The 18,631-nt window shown below is 42.9% G+C and overlaps 1 protein-coding gene across 2 annotated transcripts in view; it reads right to left on the bottom strand.

The window, feature by feature from the left end:
- Positions 1–1,534: 1,534 nt before the first annotated feature.
- Octalpha2r (alpha2-adrenergic-like octopamine receptor) overlaps positions 1,535–18,631 on the bottom strand; it is a 169,044-nt gene continuing 151,947 nt past the window's right edge. Inside the window, exons 3-4 of one of the 2 annotated variants that reach the window (XM_076774681.1) lie at positions 15,950–16,119; positions 1,535–15,892 (exon numbers count right to left, since the gene is read on the bottom strand). In XM_076774681.1, the coding sequence (XP_076630796.1) occupies positions 15,526–15,892; positions 15,950–16,119 (537 nt within the window). In that variant the 3' untranslated portion in view covers positions 1,535–15,525. Of the gene's footprint in view, positions 16,120–18,631 lie in introns of both variants that reach the window. The other variant, XM_076774680.1, reaches the window with a different exon arrangement.

Consider the following 18,631-nt stretch of genomic DNA (forward strand, 5'->3'; position numbering starts at 1 on the left):
ACGGGCGGAACTGTAAACGTTAATAACTTTTTAACGAAGCCTCCATCAACAAATTAGTATTTTTAATTTTCGTCTTATTTTGGCCTTTAAAATCTCCCATTAAAATTTTTCCCAGGGTTGGCCGAACACCCTGTATATGTAGATTATCAAACTTTCAGTATATGCTAATAGATGTATGTAGATCCCAAGATAGATAGATATGTATACATTCTATAACATGTTTATTATTTGAGTGCTCGAGTTATAGAATTAATCGAGAAACGTTTGGACATTTTTAAGCTTCGCGTCCCGCGTACAGACACCGCGACAGATCGCAAATCGAAACTCATTCCGCGCCCAATCGGATCGCCGCTCGCTTACGCCATGGAAATCGGTCCAGGCCACTATCCTCACAATGGGTCCAGGGAAATCGAAGTGTGGAATTGAATTCTATTCCGCAGTGGATTCGCGCAAACTATCGATGTATCTTTTCCCTTCCAATTCTCTGATCCTTATATACAGCGTCCATTGTATTCGTTCTTTTGCGATATATTTGTCGAGTCGCAGGAGTTCAACTTTTTAAAAAATTGTACTCGTTATATTCAATAAAAGAAGTGTTCGAGAAGACTTCCTTCTCTCCAGAATTGAAATTCGAGCGTCAGATTTTATTTATTTAGAAATTGTATCGAGTCCTCGATTCCAGATTTATCGTCCAAGTTACGCGTTCTCTTTCTTCTCTCGGCGTCGGTCCTCGAATCGTTGGGTAACAGGGCGGCAGCTTATCAGAAACTGCCATTAACAACTCCGCGAGTGTGACTATTGTTTAAAACTCGAGTCCCGATACTTCGAAGGACTCTGACGGAATTACGTTGCATGAAATTATCGGACTTACCAAGTTCGGCCAGTTACGAATTCTGTTATAAGTTATTTACCGGTATGCAGCTTTGCGAGAGCTTTTATCAAGCCGCGGGTATTAAGTTAAAAGTACTTGGAAACATCATAATTTTAGGGAAACATAACCGATCACTTACCTTGCTTCGATGCTACGAAGAAATCGAACGTCCGCAGTCTGCAGAATTTTATACAAAAACTAAAATCTCTTTCGACGGAAACGACCTGGACCATTTTCTATCGTCGACGTTTTTGGGGCCAAATTTCCAACGACACAAGTTTGTTGAAAGAGTTTGCAGTTACCAATGAATAGGAGAACCTTTTCCAAGAATTGCTGCCGGAAAATCTGGCCCCGTGTGAAGCAAAGAGCTTCCAGGTAAATTGGAAATACTGTTTCCCTCTATTATCTATTGTCGAGAAAAATGTCGAAATCTTGAAAACCTGCCCTCGAAGGAGTTGAAATTAATTCGAACGAAAATCGAACGCCGATGGAGAAGGGTTGGGGCTGTAACTATTCGTCCAATTCAAAAGTTTCATTTGGATCGAAAAGTTTTGAATTCTTTAATAACAATAATAGTCTCAGCCCTTTTGGACGGTGAAGGACGCGAGGGGGTGGAGGGTATCGTGAAAGAACAACACGGTCGGTTCGTTTTTTCGTCTTTCTTTTATAAAACAAAGTCGTAATGTACTGATAGTTCCTTTTCGTTTAATGTCGGTATACATCGTAGTACTCGTATTCCTTGACCTTCTTAACGGTTTCATTCGAATAATTGATCGTTCGATCTCGACCCTGACGGCGATCGATCGATCGGGGTCAATCGATGGACCGAATCCCGGGGGTGTGCTGTAAAAACAGGCAATTCGAGCACAATGGCACGGCGAACGTAGACCAGTGAAGCTTGCTTAACCGTTTCCGTTTGTTTCGTAATTTCGGTACTTTTTGACAAAGGTTTTTCATTATTTTCCCTTCTTTCGCCCTCTCCAACCTTTTCTCTTTATATCGTGCACGCTCACCTATCCTCCCTATCATCGAAGCACCTGTTTTCTCGAACAATTTTGGGGAACGTATCCGTTTCTTTTCTGTCAATGTTTTCGACGTTTCGATCGCTCTGAACATACTGGTATCTCTCTTTCGCTATTTCGAGAATTTCGAACGAATCGTTACAACAGTCCCACAATCGCTATAACATCGCAAATACACGCTAGTAAATTTCAACGATTCAACCGGCCTCGAAACTTACATAAAATTAGGACAAACGATTTATCACATTTTCAATCATAAAATTAGTTCAAGACGCGTAACGGTGCCTCTGAAAGACGCATTCGATGATCCGAACGGAATCAACTTATATTACTGCCGCTAAACAATACGGTTATTGCCAGGACGAGCGTGTCGCGAACATCCGTTTTTTTCTAGGGTACTTCTTCAATATCCCCTCAGTCGCTTTCTTCTCTGTTCCGATTCCCGTACACGTTTCCACCTATCGACGACGCATCGAGAGAAATCTTCGACACTACAATCCCGATATTTTTGCATTCGAATGAGGAGAACAAATTTGACGAACTGAATCCGTAGACATTTGCAATGCAACAGCATCGAACGTAACAAAGACTTCCTGTGTCATTCATTTTTTCTCGAATCGACAAAATTATGAAGACCCACAAAGGAACTGCAATCAAGCTTAGCCTGCAATAATAAATGTACAAGAACTTTTCTTTATAAGTTCGTCATATTTGTCAATTCTCTATGAACATCGTCCCTTTAAGCAGAAAGCACCCCGTCAGGGCCCCGAACCGTCAGAGAATCGCCCGTTCTCGCCGCAATAGTCAATAAACGTCGCGATAATCGTCATCCCCGAACGTTTTTATCGGGGTTCCCCGAGAATTTCATACAACCGCATCTTTAAATTTTGACCGTGAATTTTATTAACCGGCGTTTGCGCGTCGCGGGGGCAAATACGAAGCAACAAGTTGCTTTTGTTTCCGGGGAAAGTTCGGAGCCAGCGAATAGAATCGCGTCTCGTTGTTCGAGGGACTTTTCGAAATTATACCCGCGAGCTACGTACCCCGAAGAGACGATCTCGCGTATTTGTTGGAGAGCAACGGGAAGATCTGGCGCGGACGTTCGAAACTTTCGTCGAATCAATTTACCGTCGAAGTCGCCGCCTCGAGGATTTCTTCGCTGATTTTTCGGTCGTCGCGAATTACAACTTCGTTGTATAAAACGAACTTCCTAACGGATAACTAGGTTCGAGCGCGGACGGTCGGTTCGCGTATATAAAATTCATTATGATTCCACGGAGCGTTATTGTCTCCCGTCGTGAGGGGGAATCGCGATCAAAATACTGGTCCTCTACCGTAATCGAGTTACGGTGATTCGATCCGCGCGCCAGAATCACCCGTTTAACGGAAAATATTTAAACGGCCGAATGCAATTAACCGCGCGTAAACTGGCAAACGACGCGTTCCACGAAAATTAACCGACTCCGCCGCAACAATTTCCCCGAAATTAAGCGAGCAAATGTTTGCCCGGCGAGCGCTTCGATCGAAAAACGATGGTCCTCCGTTCGACTTGCGTCGAGAAACCGGCGATCCGCGCGCCATCTGTCCATTGTGTCGATCGCGCTTCGCTGTATGTTCTACGCTCGCAACCCGAGACACCCGAATACGTAGACGAATACACGCTTTGAGGAAGGAATGGAAGACTTTTGTAGATTAAACTTGAAACGTGAAACGAACTCTGCGTTCATCGAGGCTGCGTGTTCTCGTTGCTCGTCGAGAGATCTGCGTTGCGCATAACTGCGCGTGTCACGCCAGAATCCGTGAATTATTTTTAATTCTCTACGCATGAACGATATTTTTATTGTTGGTACTTTCCAATCAAGCGTATAGATGTTTCACGGATCCTTACGATGACGATCTCGCGGGGTTTCACCGCGCAGATCTGCGCGCGCAGCGTGCGCACTCGTCTCTGTTCTTCAGTGTGTACAATATGGTGGATGTCGCGTAGAAGTCCGTGCATCGTTCTCGATTCTCGATTCACAGACATTTTCATTTGGTGTTTAAGGGATTAGGAACTTAAATATCGACAATTTCTGGAATTTTTGTTGCAATATACCACTGATTCTTACGTTGTCACGAAAATACGCTGCGCAGACTCGGTGCACGCGTTTCAGGCTGTACGTTTTCTTGGTCTGACTGGAGTTTTACAAGTAAGTGTGACGTTTATTGCTGTTTATCGCCGCGGGAACGGATCGTCCGCGCGTCGTAGGAGAAATAATGGACTAAAAACGGAAGAGTAAAGTACAAAGTTCGATTCGGTACGGCGAAGACTGCTCTGTCGCCCGTACCGCGACGCGAGTCGCGAGTGTCGGAACGGTCGACGTGGTTTTTCTTTATCTTTTTCACTTTTTTGTTACGGTTTTTTCTTTTTTGTTGTTTTTTATTAAACATTACAATTAGTCGCTGGCAATAAATGGTACGATTAATCGTCTGGTTTCGACGGAAGCTGTATTCCAGCCGAGAAGAGAGAAACGGCTCTCGTGCGTGGATAGAAACGAAAACGAAAACGAAAACGCGTTCGAGGTTGAATGATCGGTGACACCTTATACGGTGAATCGAAGTTTTTGATTGAGATTCGAACTTCGAGATTCGAATCATGGGTCCCAGGGATCGGTAAAAACAGTTCATTTATCTTTCAAATTTTCTTGAAACTTTGTGTTTCATAGAACTCATGCAATAATTCCCAATTAAACTGAAATTGATTTAGTCAATGTCCTTATTTCATTTATAAATACTTTCAGTAAGTGTAAATATACGTTACGTAAAAAGTTACGTCAAAGAAAATGGTGTCTTCGAAAGAACTTCCATGCTTTTATTAGGAAAAGTTCCATAACTATTACGATCCCTGGTGTGTTATTGAGTGACGAGGATTATTGGTACAGTCTTCTGCCCTGTTCCTCGATGATCATAGTAACTTAGAGTAAAGTCGTAATGGGACGCCATTCATGTGATCATCCGAAGCGACACGGCCTCGCGTTCAAGCAGAAATATCGAAGGGATAACGAGAGAAATTCGCGAACGAACATGTTCGTTTCGCGACAGTGTCTTTCCCCGTTTGATTGTTCAAGCATTTTCAACGTGATCGGTAGGTGCACGGTCGCTGTCGTGGCTCGTCGACGACGATTAATGCCCGATTCCCACTTCCCACTAAAACAATATTACTTTTTCCAGCGAGTGTCAGCAGCGATGGGACTGAGATTTAATTACTGTCGCTTCATTGATCTCAGAAATTTGTATTTCCAAATTTATTCTAATAATATCCAACCAAAGTACTGCACTACATTTTCTTCTGTAGGCCTTAATGGCATTTTACGAATACCGTCGATAGAAAGAAAAAATCTTCTCGTACCAACGATCACTCGTATCTCTATTAAAGAGTGCGTCGTTTGGTCCCACCACTAAGCTAGTGGAAATCAGGCATAATCGTGACGCGCGAGAGTTACCTCGTCCGAAAATTGTAACAGAGTCGTTTATCCGAATTGCAAATTAAATTGGACCAATCGAGGAGGAAAAGTAATTAAACAAACGGAGAGTTGGTCGATAAATCGTGGATATTAAATGTTCCATTATCTCGAAAATATTAATTATCCGAACGTGCGAGCGTAATTCTCGGACCGAGGTCTCGCGTATCGAGGCCTGTTCATAGAACAGAATAAAAACAGTCATCTCGTCCGCTGTCTCGCAATCGAAATAATCGGCACGAGGAACAAACGCGAGAATTAGCTTTCTATAGTTCAACAAGTCAAATCGGAGCTCGGATACAGCGGCCTGGGCACGCTGGAGCGAGTAGTTAGGTTTAGACTATCTAGACCTAAACTCTAGCAGGTGTCATCCGATACTGTTCGAAAGAAATGAGACTATAGATGGATGACAAGGACCGATGTCGAGGTCCAGGGACCTTACTCAACTTCTTAAGCTACACATTTCTCGATTATCATCAAGTTACGTACTTCAAGGAGCTGCAAAGAATGCCTCCGAATGATCTTCCAACAGCGAAATAACCTTCTTCTGATCATCCAAACCCGAATTCCATCCAGATGCATTCTTTTCGGATCCTTTACAGCGCGCAAAAACGGATCGTTTGAACGTGAGCGTCCTATGAACGGAGCTTAATATCATCGCGGTCGCCATTTCCGGTATCAGGTTCTCGCGCTTCTTTTACGAGCTCTCGCTATTGTCCCTAGATAGAATTCTCAGCTTTTTTTTTTGTAATAGACTATTAGAACGTTTTCTTATTTGCCTCTTTCTCTCTCTCTCTCTCATTCCCTCTCTCAGTTTTTTGTGACCTTTTGTTCGTTTGTTCTCGATCATCCGTTAATCGGAAAAAACCGTTGTTACTTACGTCTAAGGACCTACTTAGCCGAAAAATGTCTGGTTTCCCTATGTACACTAAAATGCTGCTTGCAAACGGTACGGTGTCGAGACGTTCGGAATTTTTTGATCCGCGACACGCGCTCTCTCACCCTCTTCGCGACAAACATCGACGTTGTTAGACAATAGGACTTGTTGTGTCGTTAGCAGCGATGCACCGTGGTCGGATCGAGCCCGAATGGCCGCCAGAGGCCACTGAGACGCCGGTGACGCGTCACCTCGACAGACAGAGCGGGGAAGAGGAGGTTAGATGCGCCAGTGTGGTGGGAGAGGGCTCGCTAATGGCCTCGAGCGGCCAATTTATCTCGATCAGACCGTGACGATGACGGTGGTACGAGCTCGGAAAGAAAGTCTTCGCGGAAATCCAAATTTGATAGCAATTGCAATTTGCAAGTTCGATATTTTGTTTATCAACGAACTATAATTCAGCGAATTACGTCGAATTCACGAGAAGGTTTTCGTTCGAACTCGACGATACGATGACACATTAGTCTTTAGTGATATTAATATTCATCGTAGTATTTGGTATTCTATGTATATGTATATGTATACATAATATATATATATATAGATTCTTCCGATTAATAATACAGTTTCGTAATGTGTGTATATATATACGTATATACAATATAATATGATTTACAATAATTTACGATAATCGATACCATAAATCATTATTTTTCATTTCTCTCTCTCTCTCTCTCTCTTCTCCCCGAATATTTAGTCCCATTTCAGCCATTTTTTTCTTTTTTTCAATCGAATCCTCGTCGCGCCCAGCCCCGCGGGCGCGGCGTTAATCGTCGATCCAAACACACACCTTAAAAGCGTTTTAGTGATATCACAGTGATTTCATTGCTCCAATATTATCGATAGAGATTCGTCTCGCGACACTCGGCCCGAGATCGTCCGTTCAGATCGCTTTCGACGGAACGATCGGCTGTGATATGACAAAAATGGCCGCGTAAGTTGTTCGGAATAATTTGCAAACAAAAATGCTAGAAACACCATTGACCCGAAACGAAAAATGTTTTTGTTGCGCAGCCTGTGAATCGAATGGCGCTTTTTACAGCGCCGCAAATTTGGAACTGCGAGCTTTCTGTTTCGCCTTTGAGCGGTCCGGAACAATGGCGGTCCGTACTCGCGGTTAATAATTGCGCGCGTAAACGAACGACGCGAAATTCCGAAAAGAGTCGCTAAAATGGAAAACGAAAATACGGGCTATCTCAAAACGCGCCAAAAAAAAAAAAATATATAATCGGCGGTTTGTCAATTTTCGTTCGAATATCGGGAACGGTAGAACGGTCCGGCAGAATTTTTATATTTTTGCGTTGAATCTAACGCTCGAACGTGATTGCATTCAACAATAAAAAATTGTGTATCGGATTATCGAGAAATCGATAATCTAATGAGAAAAAACAAATGAAATATTTTGCGATGGAAAAGTAGAAAACTCATACGTAGAAATTGAAGTCGTGTTTATTATTAATTAATATTGCTCATGAGTTTAATATTAAGTGTATCGTTTATTGAAACCATCTGAAATTATGTATTATCGAATGAATTTTTATACATTCCAGCGAGAAAGTAGGGTTTACAAGTCGAGAAGAATTAACGAGACAATTGATTTAATTTCTCAGCCAGTGATTTAGGGTAAGATATAAGTTCCAGCTAGTTTCGATGCTATTAATCTCCCGCGGAATTTGAAAAATACGTGCCAACCATCGAGAACGAATCGCGGAAGTTCGCGCTTCCGGAAGATGAGTCGAATGATTATCGATAAAAGTGTCTGGCCGTAGATGCATAAATCTCCGAGGTGCGCCGCGACTCAGGTCTCTTCCGTGGCGACGTTAAAACGCGTAAATTCAATGTGACGCAGACCGAGAATAATCGAAATTTTAATTCTTAAAAATTTATTCTCCAAAAAGTGAGATCAGTTTCGCCATTCGTTTCCATTTCATCCCTTTATAAGACTATTTTTCTCGTAGTTGCAGTACCCTTTTATTAATCTCGTTCGAACATAGTTTATTTCATGCAAACTTGAAATGTAAATAATATCAAGAGGGATGTGTGAACTCAACGGACGATCTCGCGCCACCCTAATATCTCGATCAGACAAAGGGTTAGGCGTTCGACAAATAGAAATAATAATTAAGGTCGATCGTTGAATCCCTACGGCGACGTTTGATTACTTAATATATAATGTATATATTTATATATATATATATGTATGTATAAGAATGATCGATGGCGATAAGAACGAGAATGACAACGGCGATAATAAGAATAATCTGTTAATAATTAATAAGAATAATATTAATAACAGTAATAATATACATATCTGTGTACAATGTGTATAAATACAAAGTATCGTGTCTTCGTTAATCCATTACTAATTTCGTGTCGCTTAGGTTCAGAGACGGTACGAGCGTAAATGTTGATTAGAATGATCGTTAAACATCGTTTCGATTCCCTTTTAAAGGTTTTATTCCGTCGAGAAACGTTCTCCTTAGATTTTTTTTTGTCCCCCATCGAGTTTGCGTTACGCCATCCCTCCCCTAAACTGCTTATGCTTACCGTTTAAGTAACACCGTGTGTACGTAGGTTAAGGTAATTAGGTACTGACACACACACATACAGAGAGATTCATGGAAAAAAGTTTGGTTTTTGCAAAAATTTCGCGACGCCGCCTAAGGCGATCGTTCGCCGTCACACGTAAGTCTCGTAAAAGTATTTAATGGTAAAACGGTAGCGAGTTACGTTAATTAGTGAGTCGCGTTTCACGGATTCGCTGAACGTGTTTCTCCGTCAGCTGTTCGCTCCGAGCGCCGCCATATTGCGCGCCCACGCGTCGAGAACGGGTCCCTTAACGCTAGCCTTACGAGTAACCCGTTTACAGGAAATATCGAATCCCGCCAGGTTCGTTTGCTTCTTACATCGATCTAATTAATTCTGGAACTAACGACGAGGACAAAAAAAGGTTCGACGAAGTGACTCCGTTTCGCCTTCCTATTGCTGTGTATCGACCCCGACACGCGTCTAGAGTCGTTTCGATGATCATCGATCGATCCCAGTGAACGCGCGGCGACCGTTCGACGAGAATTTCCCTGGAATCGAATACCGTCGACTTCTCTCCTGGAAGAACAAAAAAAAAAAAAAGAAGAAACAAAATAAATGGAAAGACTCCCCGGGGATTTTTCCTGCGTCTTTTTCATGTGTCTCCGATGCTCGACGATATCTGGGCCACGAGGGAACAGCTCTCGCGGCCGGGATCCATGGATCGTTAAAACCAACGAGCGTGATGGTTCATGGTCGTAATGGTAGAAGAAAAAAATACGAAAGAACGAACCGCCAGCGTGTGTCTCGTATCGATAGTTGATCGCCTGAAAATATTACGCGCATCCAGCCTCGCGGTTAGAATGTAAATTCCGCTCGGTTACGTCTACTCGCCCTCGGGCTTCCCTTTATGCGTTCGAGAATGTAATACATCTCGAGGGCGTCTCGAGCCCTCTTATTTCGTGCACGATAAGTTTTCAGGAATCCACTCGATGGCGCTGATACTGAATTTCGCGTTACAAAAGTATGCGCGACAATACGCTGGAATGGCAGTCGCGTTGGATCGCGCGAATCGAAGAGTGCGAAGACAGAAGTGGATGGGAGGAAGACCAGGTCTCGAGGGAATTGCGAGCAATTGTCAGCTCTAGTGGATCTACCCCGCTTTCAAGTGATGAAAGTCACCGGTTTGGTAAGTGAATCTCCATCAATAAATTAGACAGAGAGGTTGTGATGGTATATCCAGCGTACAAGTTACAGAATTGCTACCTACCCCGCTTTCAAATGACAAAATCGCCACTTGTTCCGGTTTCGAGTAATACAGTTAAATTTTCCAATGATGCAACATCGTCGTAAGGTCAGTAAATATCTTGGATCGATATCTGTTTGAGTTTCCGTTGACAAAGTTGGAACAGTCTGTTCGCTTGAAGGCGGGGCTAGTGGCGATTTTTGTCTCGTATCCAAACTCTCACTTACCGTTTGGATTCCAGATTGTCCGGGTACGTTATAAACAAGCGAGACAAACGAAAACAGTAATATTCTAATTATTATAAACGCAAATTATTTATTAGTAATATTTTAACGTAGTCTTGAATTACGTGCTCTCAGTCTCCAGAAATTTGATCCCACTATTCTTAGTCGAGTAACAATTAAGCGGGCGTTAATGTAATCCATTATTAACGTGGTATACAGTTACGATTATAACTGGTAAATTTACATATGGGGCACGTAATTGTATAAATAGTGCCGTCGGTGAACCACGATAACCTAGTTCTAGATATAACGAGGTAAGAGGCAATTGTATTCGGTGTGAAAATTTATCACTTGAAAACGGGGATATCTTCTGACTAGGATTATTTTACTTGAGCGACGTGTGCAAGGGGTGCACGTGAAGGGGTTGCATATAATTCGACAACTGTTCGAAACAGTTTGCGTCGGAAATATTTCCCTTTTGCAGCTATTACATTATTGTGTGAGAAAACAAACGGTAATTATTATACACGAATTACTGTTCAATTTGTAGCTGAGGACGCGTTTGATTTAATCGTGTGCTGGCTGTGATTATTGTAACGCTTGACACTGCAGAATATATTCGTATAATAGGTTCTAATAATAATAGTGAAATTTGCCAATAATTTGCGGAACAGAAGTTTGCAATTTACGGAAATGGGCGCGATTTGGGAAGACATTCTTCGAACAGAATGAAAACACTCATTTTCAAGGGATGACAGGTAGAAACAACTGCAACGAGTTTGCGATACTCGACATTTTTGTGGAATCGTATTTAAATATTGACATTTGAATGTAGAATTACAGGAATAATGTAACGAATTTTAATGCATTGTTTGGAAACCTTCGAGACGAAGGAACAATAGATCTATTCAGAATTTGATCCTCTTCTCTGGCACCATTGAAGTTAGCTCTACGAAACTGAAGTCAGTTCGTTGCGTATAAAATTGTTTCCCTCTCACAATAACTGATTTGAAACATTAAGAATACTTTACATTTATCATCCCCTACGATTCAATAGAATATTTTACATTTAACATCCCTTAAAGATTCGTATCGAGGTCAGTAAGTTCGTTGCAAACTGTCCATACATATCATCCCTTGCAGTTTAGAAACGAGAATACCACGAGTAAATTTACTCCGACAAAATATTGAAGGATGGATAATCTGTAAAAGGCCAACGGAATTAAAAGGATTTCAATTCGGGGGATACAGAAATTTTGCGAAAATTTGTATTCGAATTCTTCGCGGTCAGAGCAGCGGGATGAACTTTAATCTGCGATATAGAGATTCCAGATTGAACGCGGTGGTGAAAAAGCACTGGGGTAAATTGTTTTTTGAAATTCGTTCCAGCGGGCGGTCCGCTAGCGATTTGCAAGCAACGTTTTGGCGCTCTTTAATTTGTTTCGTGACGAGGAGAGGATTCGAAAATGGAGATAGGCGAATGTACAGGGTGTCTCGTTTATCTCGATCACTCGAGGCGTCATCGTTGCCTTCTATACTAGAAAATAATATTTTCCAATCAACTGTAGTGGAAAACGAGATAAGATTTTCATGAACTGAAAGGAAGGAATAACGATGAATTGAAAAAAGATGCGATCGATGGGTCGAAAGAAGCTGAGAGCATCGTTTAATGAAAACCAAAGATGTTGATAAATTGACAACAACATGATTGAATCGTAAGAAAATTAGTTGAATTGATATAGGAGGTCGTCGATGACTTTTATGCTCCGAAAATGTGATCTTGAATAGAGAGTCTGGTTCTTCGTTCGAGGAATCTTCCTTACGAGTGGAACATCCTGTACATCGAAGCGCGTTAAGCGAGGCGTGTGCGAGGCGCTATAATCAATTCAGTAAAACCCAGCGGATCAAAGGGGAGTGCGAGCAAGTTTCGGAGCGAATTGATCGGTTACGGGGGTGGTGGTCGTTGTGCCTAGGCGAGGCTGGGAGGCGTTAAATTATAAAGCGGCTGATCGCGAATTGGCGCCTCGGCGCGCAAACATTGCGTAATGCCGCGTAATAATTGAAACCGCAGCTCTCTGTGTAGCGCGTTCATCTTTAAACGCGGTCGATGGCGATCGAATTTAACGTTTCGTGCCGCGCGAACTGAAATCCACCGTCGAGATCACTTTAACCGACTCACCGCGATCGACGTCGCGCGAGGTTTCAAAGTCTTCGTCGCACGCTGCAACACGTACACATTTGTTCTTTGTTGCCCGAGAAAATTCTACGTTTATTATTATTACTATTATTATTATTATTATTATTTGTATTATTATTTGTATTATTATTATTATTATTATTGTTATTATTATTATTATTATTAGTATTATTACGTATCGCGTACACACGGTGACAGAAATTCGTGCCAAGTTAGAGAAATGTGGTCAGCTCGATGCTACACTTGCTCCTTTGAATACGCAGAAGCATTATGCCGCTGACCTCGCAGCGAAACGGTTTTCCATTAGTGATACAATAGTTTTATTATATCACAGATACTTGTGATGCATGAATTCTCAAAGTTGTTTTTCTGGAAATGAAACAATTTAGTAAATAATAATTTATTCTCTGAGTGGGTTAACCACATATGCATTATTTGTTTCGTAACATTCGATCTGCTCCGTTGCGTGGTCACCGGCCGAATGATTCCGCGCATTCGTACCGCGCAGCAGCCACGCCCTCAGCTCGCGTGACTATCACGTGGCCGAGAAGGAGAAGGGCCCACAAGCCTCACGGTCGACACGAATATCGCTCACCGTAACTGTACATTGTTCTCCTTCCCCTTACCTTTGATTTGAATCGTAGAATTCGAAAACTCGTGATTAAACGTTACACGATTAACGGTATCCGTCCCTACGATAAACGGAGTGCCTATTTAATAGGAAACATGATTCGGTTCGCGTGATTTCGTTTCATTTGTCGGTGACGATTTCTCGACCACGCCACCTTGAACTCGTGCTCGTTTCCGAGGTCCTCGTCCTCTTCCTACGATTCGTGCATCGATGTGCGTATATAATATCGTACAACGGTTACGTATTCTTACATGCACGCGACGTTGGTGCAAGCCGCGCCGAAAGTTTCCATCTCGTAGCCTCGAAACTTGCTGTTCCGTTCGCTCGACGTATTCTTCCCCTATTCTGTTATCTTTTCCAATCCCCCGGTCCGCCGGAGAAACTTTCCACCCGATGTCGTATCTCGGGATCCCTGTATTTCAACAATTTCTGAAACTTCTTTCCTCAGCTCGCGCACTCCGAATCGAACACCAGGTAATTCGTACGACGTCGGACCAAAGAGAACAACGAGGGGTTTCTCGGTCAGCCGCGGGTCCCGGTCGACATTCTATGCACCGACAGCCTTGTTCTTTTGCTCGTCGGAAACGAAAACTCCCGGAACGGCCGCCGCGCGACGTATTATATACACACGCATACGCATTACTATACATATCTACATTCACATCGATAATAATGGATTGTCGCGACTTTTAATTTACATTCGGACCGTGCGCCAGCTGTCCGAGGAACTCAGAGAAGGAAGAATGCCGCGGGTCTCTCTTTCGTTTCGTTCACTTTCCTCCGCGAAAGGACGAAGGCGAGAGGAAACATTGATGGAAAGATTCGCGAGAAACACTAGACGCGGAAAGGTGGGCGATTTTCCAGGGACGGATCACGGAGAACGCGAGTCTTCGCGTCGAGTGGCATGTTCCTTTGAACGAAACGCGCTCAGAAATATCTCTAATAGTTTTTGTACACTGTACAGTGGGCGACAGAAACTCAATTCAACTCATGGCGCTGCCCCCTCTCCTTGACCCGTCCCACTGTCGCGCATGTTCAGCGCGTGACGGCTGCGCAGTATCATTACGCCGCTGACCGTCCGACTGGACGGACCGAATCGTCCGAAACATTTGACTTAGAAAAGACATAACACTGTTTCGTAGCGTTTTGAGAGTGAATTCTGGTACATGTAGATTCATTTTTTAATTAAAATGCATTTTAAATATCGAATACTTGTATTATATATTTAAAGTGGGTTTTAGTTTGCACGAAACTAATAAAATCCGCGATTGCACCGTTACTATATATACCGAATATTGAAATCGAGTAAGATACTTGTATGCATTTGGTTAGAAATAATGTTAAAAAATATAAATAATTCCGGAAGTACAAACGTTTATTAAAGTTTCGAAAGATCGGTCCGTTTTGTCGAGTGTTCAGCGATGCAATGATTCATTTGAACAGAGAAGGAGAGGGGATAACGTCGAATGGGCCGTATGCCCCTAAGTCGGCACGGATTTCAGTCAGCGTGCACAATAAGTTCGGATCGCGACGTAGCAATTTCCTCGACTCCGTCGAGTTGCCCGCGAGGGTTCCGTTCGTCTTCGACGGTGTCATCGTGAATTAACAACTAGTCGGAAGTGGTATCCGATCGAGGGAGAAGCAGCAGTCGCTGAGGCGGTCCGGGATACCTCACAGAGGATTCACGAGTATCGCGATCGAACTGTGTCCCGAACTCGTTTTCGTTTCGAGCTCTCCGTGACTCGTACGTTCGTTCGACCGCCTGCATACCGGAAATCGGTCGTGTATAATCGGCGAAACAAATATAGCGATCTCCTTGGGTCAGTTTTTAGCGATTTAGATCGTTCTTACCGCTCGCCAGAGGGATTTCCAGACCTTTGATTTAGGAACCATCGATCCTCCGTTACTCCTCGGTTTAATCAAGGTGGTAAGAGGCTCCCACGGAGGTAACCATAACCGTTGAAGGTCCTAGCATTCAAAAAAGTTTCCTCCTTCACCCTAAATCGTCGGCGTTCCGCGTTCTCTACGAGACAGCTATAGTCGTTCCAGCAACTATACACGCCTATGGACACGCTTAACGCGTTAGTGGTCAATCGGAATCCCATATTCCTCGCCAGAAACTTCTCCGTGTTTCCATCTACGACGTTAGACGGAACTCGACGATCCCGTCTGGCTAAAATTTCTCCGCGTACGCGTCTCCGCGAACGCTTCAGCTGGGAGTCTTTCCTCCCCTGGACGTTTTCGCGCGCTCGAATCCTTCCATCGACAGGTCACCTCGTCTTCGTCGCGAAGCGGTCACGCGCGATCGATCTCTCCTCGCGGTAGCCAGAATCCGTTCGGAATTCGAGGAACAGTCGATGAACGACCTGGTTCACTTAAACAGTATCCTGCGGAACGCGCGACGGAAGTCCTTGTTGAAGACGGTGTAGATGAAGGGGTTCAGGGCCGAGTTTATGTAGCCGAGCCAGAAGGATATGACGAACGCCATCGTGGGTATGTGGACGTTGTTGAACAGAGGCTTCACGATGTAGAGGACGAAGAACGGCAGCCAACAGGCGATGAAGCTGCCCATTATGAAGCCCAGGATCAGCGTGGCTCGTTTCTCCTTCTTCCTGGCCAGTCTCCTCTTCTCTCTCTCTGGGTCCCGGGGTTTCGAGGATTTCGCCTCGGCGCTGGCGCCGTCCTTCGCCGACGGACGCCCCACGTCGCCGTGCTCCCTTCTCAGTTTGCCCAGGTTCCTGCGACCGAAGATCGGTTGACACAGACGAAGCTTCAACGGTTTCACGACCGCGCACCTGGACACCGCGCCGCTGTCCGACGACGACGGGTCGAACTCGGAGACCATGTCCACGTCGATGCCGACACTCGGCGCCCTGCACCGCGACGGCACGCTCGATTGCCCGTCGCCGTTCACCGACAGCGTCGCCTTCAGGCTGCTCTTCTGCATCGGCGCGGGAATCGCCACCTGCGGACGAACAATCACCGTGGTCAGTGCCGATTTTAAGATTTCTTTTACACATTAAAACGATTAAAAACGTGCAAAAATGTACGATATATAGGGTGTCCGGCTACTCCTGGGAAAAATTTTAATGGATGATTCCAGAGGCCAACATAATGAATTTTCTTCTCGGAAGTGCGTAGGATTTCGAGGGTATGTGCATTCACCAAAAATGATTGTAATTGACCCCTGCAACTAAAAATAATTTTTTTAGGACGATATGAAACTTTTCAATTTCGTTGAAAAATTTCAGCACTAACTCGAATTTTTTTCTCGAAAGCACATAGGATTTCGGGGATATGTCTATTCACCAAAAATGATTGTATTTAACCCCTGCAATGGAAAATAATTTTTTCAGAACGATTTGAAAAATTTTGTTTTCGTTGAAAAATTTAGGCACCTACCCCCTGTCGATTTTTCTTAAAAATTCCTTTTTCATTTTTAGTAATTTTGTTTGACGTCCTACAGAAAAGTTGTCTAATACTTTTTTGTAGGTACCCATGAGCTCCACTTCAGAAAAAAGTTTCATTGAAATATATTCACAATTGTAGGAGTTATGGCTGTTTGAAAATTAGACCATTTTTATGGGGTTTTTCTCATTTTACGGGGTCAAGAACCAACTTTTCGAATATTTTTGCGATTTGTACATATTCTCCACCAAAATACGCGTAGATTGCTTTTTTAAACATTAAAATCGTCCAATCCGTTCAGAAGTTATGACGTTTTAATGATTCGCATGAAAATTCGGGCAGACATTTCTGGTCAGAAATTATATTTTCGGTAAGGAATTTTTTTCTCGAAACTGAGTAGGATTTCGGGGGTATGTGTATTCACCAAAAATGTTTGCAATTGACCCCCGGAACCGAAAATAATTTTTTTAGAATTAATTAAAAATTTTTTTTTTGTCGAAAAATTTAGGCACCCACCCCCTGTCGATTTTTCTTAAAAATTCGTTTTTCATTTTTAGTAATTTTGTTTGACGCCCTACAGAAAAGTTGTCTAATACTTTTTTGTAGGTACCCATGAGCTCTAATCCAGAAAAAAGTTTCATTGAAATATATTCACAATTGTAGGAGTTATGACTGTTTGAAAATTGGACCATTTTTATGGGGTTTTTCTCATTTTGCGAGGTCAGGGACCAACTTTTCAAATATTTTTGCGATTTGTACATATTCTCCACCAAAATACGCGTAGATTGCTTTTTTAAACATTAAAATCGTCCAATCCGTTCAGAAGTTATGACGTTTTAATGATTCGCATGAAAATTCGGGCAGACATTTCTGGTCAGAAATTATATTTTCGGTAAGGAATTTTTTTCTCGAAACTGAGTAGGATTTCGTGGGTATGTCTGTTGACCAAAAATGCTTGCAATTGACCCCTGCAACTAAAAATAATTTTTCTAAGACGATTCGAAAGTCTTTTTTTTCACTCAAAACTTTCAGCACTTACTCGAATTTTTTTCTCGAAAGTATGTAGGATTTTGAGAGTATGTTTATTCATAAAAAATGATTGTAAGTAACCCCCGCAACCAAAAGTAATTTTTCCAAAATTATCCCGCGTGGGCAGCACTCAGCATAGGGATTGACTTGGGAACGATTGTTCAAATACGCACGGCGGAAGATCCGTCAACGTTTTCGAGGGAAAACGTAACCCAAAGTGCCTGACGTGTGAAAATCGAGTTAAATCCCACCGTCAAACCCAAAGCAATCGAAAAGTGAATAATTGATCGTCGGTTCTCGAAACTGACTTGGCCAATTACACTGAAAAGGAAGCGTCGTTCGTCAAACAGCTCGTCAAACCCAACAACCGGAGTTTATTGATACGACACGTTTGCGCTTCCGGTCGTCGCCTCGTCGTTCGAAAATTCTGCTCGAAGCTGGAAAACATTTTTCCGAGACGGGGTCGAACGGAAGATAAAGAGACGATTCCCGAGAGCTGAAGGACTACCGATCCGTATGATTTCATAGTTGAAGCGTGTGCCTCGGAATGGGATCTCATAAATGTTCACTTACGAGGAGAAATGTCTACTCGTGCCCGTCCCGTGATCGGTTCCTCGATCGAAAATAATATACCATATTTCAGATGGAAGGTCCTCAGAATGCACTCTAATTTTATCGGGTAGCGCATCGCGTGCAGTTTAGGCGCATCGAAAGTAGCAATTTCGAAACGATCGAGCCATCTACTGTAAACTCGGATAATTTCGTTCTACGGTTAAATCTACAATTTTCACGATACCTATTTGGTAAATGGTATTTCATCTTTATTAATAGCAAGCAGATTAAAATTAAATTCTTTGATTTTAATCTTCTCGACTGTTCTTAAAGAAAATATCCGATAATATATATTTCGTAGAACGTTTCGATTTTCCACGAAGCCTTCTGGGAGTCCTTAGAGGAGGTTTTTAATACAACGGAATCATCCGGCGTTTCTCCTAATCGATTCCATCCCGTTGCTCGAATAATACGAAGAACGTCGCGAG

This window comes from Colletes latitarsis, chromosome 10 (assembly GCF_051014445.1).
Source record: "Colletes latitarsis isolate SP2378_abdomen chromosome 10, iyColLati1, whole genome shotgun sequence".
NCBI lineage: Eukaryota > Metazoa > Arthropoda > Insecta > Hymenoptera > Colletidae > Colletes > Colletes latitarsis.